Source organism: Notothenia coriiceps, unplaced genomic scaffold (assembly GCF_000735185.1).
Source record: "Notothenia coriiceps isolate Sejong01 unplaced genomic scaffold, NC01 NC01_scaffold00016154, whole genome shotgun sequence".
NCBI classification, from domain to species: Eukaryota; Metazoa; Chordata; class Actinopteri; order Perciformes; family Nototheniidae; genus Notothenia; species Notothenia coriiceps.
In genome coordinates this window covers 1-3,090 of record NW_011348855.1, presented here as the reverse complement: position 1 = coordinate 3,090, position 3,090 = coordinate 1, and the positions used below count along the sequence as shown (strand labels likewise).

The window sequence follows — 3,090 nt, the reverse complement described above, 5'->3', positions numbered from 1 at the left end:
CCCAGCGCCGAGACGCTTCTGAGACGCTTCTAGCCGTAACGCGGCGCGTCAGGTGGAATAGCTTCCATTGACTAGAGTGACCGCGATTGATGTGAACGCCGCGGCGCAGCCGTAACGCGGCGCAAACGGACCCGGTGGAATCTAGGGGTAAGAATAAAGTTCCTGAAGAGCGTGAGAATCATAAATCCTCTTCATGTACACGTATGGGAACTTTTTCCCTGCCAGCCTACCAGTTTAAAATCTGCATATTTCAAGGTTCAAGGTTCTTTATGTTGTCATAGTAACAGTGTAGTTATGCCGATGAAAATCTTAGGTCACAGGCTAACCTCCAACAGTGCAACAAAATAACACAAACATATAGTGCAAGTAAATACAAATAGTGAAATAGTGCAATAAGAGTCTATATGCAAGTATCAAGTAAGAGTTTCCATCGTTTCATACCTGGTAATCGTTCTCTGCAGCCTCCATGATCTTCACAAACTCCTTCGCAGTTGACGCCTCATTCTGAGAGAGGAAAACACACACGTGATTAATTACAGGTGAAAAAGACTGGGTCGTTTTTATGCACATTAAAACCTCAGGAAATACACAACCTAACATCTTCACACTGCAAACAATTAGGAAAAGTTACATCCTTGGCAATTTTTTGCCGAACATAGCAGCAAATGTAGACGTTAAATCATCTTTAATAGAAAAAACTGACAGAGAGAATAATAGGTTTAATGTATGAGACGTTAACAGTCATATATCATGTGATTTGAATTGCTTGAATGTCATTGGCTGATTTTATTTGACATCATATTGTTCATTTTCCTCAATTGTGTTTGTTTCCACTCACAGAAATGGACATGGACTCCTGGACCTCCTTGTGGCTCACCAGCTGCACGTTGCCGTCTTCATAGTAATGAACCTAAAGGAACAATGACAGGTTTAGTCTCTCTTTACTGCGTTCATAAAGTCCTGTAACTCAGAACAATAAAACATCAAGTGGGAGAAATACAAGCTGTGTGGGTGACACAAAGACATCTCAATGGATCTATAAAAACACTCCTAAACATGACAAACACACTCTGGTGAAAGGAGTGAAGAAGTGTGACAGAAATGACCCAAAAGGGACGAAACTGAACAAGCTTTTTTGTTCTGACTAGATGAAAAACACCAACTCAACGTTATACTGAATTTGTGTACGAATGACACACACCAAAACAAGCCTTTGTGATTTAAAAAAAGTACCTGGATTTTCATGATGCCTGCCACTTGGGTGGAGGAGGGGGAGACGGTGAACTTCCATTCTGACCTCCAGCGTCCATTCCTGTGCCGAGAGGAGGAAGCCACAAGGTGGTCATTGTTGTTATTGTATGACACTAAAACTAAATCACATACAATTGTTGAATCACAGTCAGCTGTTGATTCTTGTTTTTTTGTGTGAACATTATAAATCTTAAATCAAAATGTAACAATGGTGTCAATCTCTGTTTCATTTCCTTATCTGATCCTAAATTTCCCCCCCAGGTTCCTCATTACAGAAACAAGGCGGTACATGCAGGAACTGTGGGATCATCACAGAAAACTACCCATAAGCCCCGTAAAGTCCAGCAGCAAAGAGGATTGGTGCAGCTCTTATCCAATCAGATTAACCCGATCGGAATCAGCTCAGCGGCGCTCAGAGGCCCAACAGTCACGCGCTCAGGAGGTAAGTGGCAATTAAATTAAAGCCTTTAAGATAACTGGTACTTATCAAAACACATGTGGGGCTTTTTGAGCTTATCTAGTATTTCAACGTGTTTTTAAACTTAACTTTCATTTAAAAACATTGTTTGGGATTGTACCAGCACTTTTGGTCCTTCTGAAAAATTCAAAGATAACAAGTCTGTCATCTATTCTAAAAATAAACTAATAATCAAAGTTAAAAAATGACAGTTCATATTCAGTTACAGTCCAGTAAACATACCAGAAGTTTTTTGGTTGAAACTGATGGCACTCGATGCACACGATGATGGTTTGATGTCCGTCGATGGTTTTCCCGTAAATCTGAAGGAGGAAGAAAATACTTATTGTCTGATTTTAAATGCAAAAGGTTATTCTTTCTAAATGAAACAGTGGTTTTTGTTTACAGCTACGAAAAATTAAGCTCATACTAGCATGCAACTGAGGGACTGAAGAATCTTCTGCGTGTTGTATATTCACTGTAGAGCCTAACAAACGATGGGCCTGGCATGAAAAGCATCTTGCTAAACATCCTGCTGTCTCAAAATGGGATTCTTTTTGCCGTGACTCTTGAATAAATCCAGATTTTCATGGTTAACTAATACAGTGAAGGTATCTCTACGTACGGTGCAGACTCCGTTGGGGTAGTGCTCCTTGACGTAGCCCCTGACGGCTGAGTCCACGGCGCCCCTCCAGCCCTCCAGGGACCCGTCCACGTCCTGGGGCCGCGGGTCGCTCGCCTCCTTCCTCAGGTGGTCGAACTTGAAGGACATCTTGCTCTTGGGGTCCAGGACCCGGCCGTTCCCCAGGTCTCCATGCTCTGTGATTAACACCTGGGAGGAGGGAGGAGATGGTGAGGAGGACAATAAGCAGAGCGAGTGTGGAGTTTGTGCTAAAAACTAATGAAACAAAAATAATAAAAATCCGACCACCACCAACAAAGTAGATTTAAGATGTTTCAGTTGTCCAAGCAAGAATATCAGTGTTTCCCATACATTGATTCATTTGTGGCGGGCCGCCACAATTAAATATCGTCCGCCACAAATGGATCTCATTAAAAAAAAAAAAAATGTATTATTATTATTATTTTATTTTTTTGGTGGTCTAATGGATAGTGAGGTGGGCTGATGATCGGAAGGTTGCGAGTTCAAATCCTGCCTGGAACACCAATACTAGTGTGCCCTTGAGCAAGGCACTTAGCCCTCGGTTACTCCAGGGAGAATGTCCCTGTAATTGGTCATTTTTAGTCGCTTTGGAATAAGGCGTCTGCTAAATGCCTAAATTGTAAATTGTATTTATATTTTTGGGAGAATAAACCCCACAGATCCTCAACTCCGGTGTGTTTCACTCATTAACAACGCAGAGCAACAAGAACGTTGTCTA

General features: G+C 41.7%; 1 protein-coding gene across 1 annotated transcript; it reads right to left on the bottom strand.

The window, feature by feature from the left end:
• Positions 1-403: 403 nt before the first annotated feature.
• LOC104949413 (F-actin-capping protein subunit alpha-2-like) lies at positions 404-2,606 on the bottom strand (the record flags this gene model as incomplete). The annotated part of the gene is made up of 5 exons (XM_010775772.1): positions 404-504; positions 839-910; positions 1,234-1,312; positions 1,952-2,031; positions 2,334-2,606. Coding segments are annotated over 5 exons (573 nt in total), but the record flags the coding sequence as incomplete, so codon positions are not given.
• Positions 2,607-3,090: the final 484 nt, after the last annotated feature.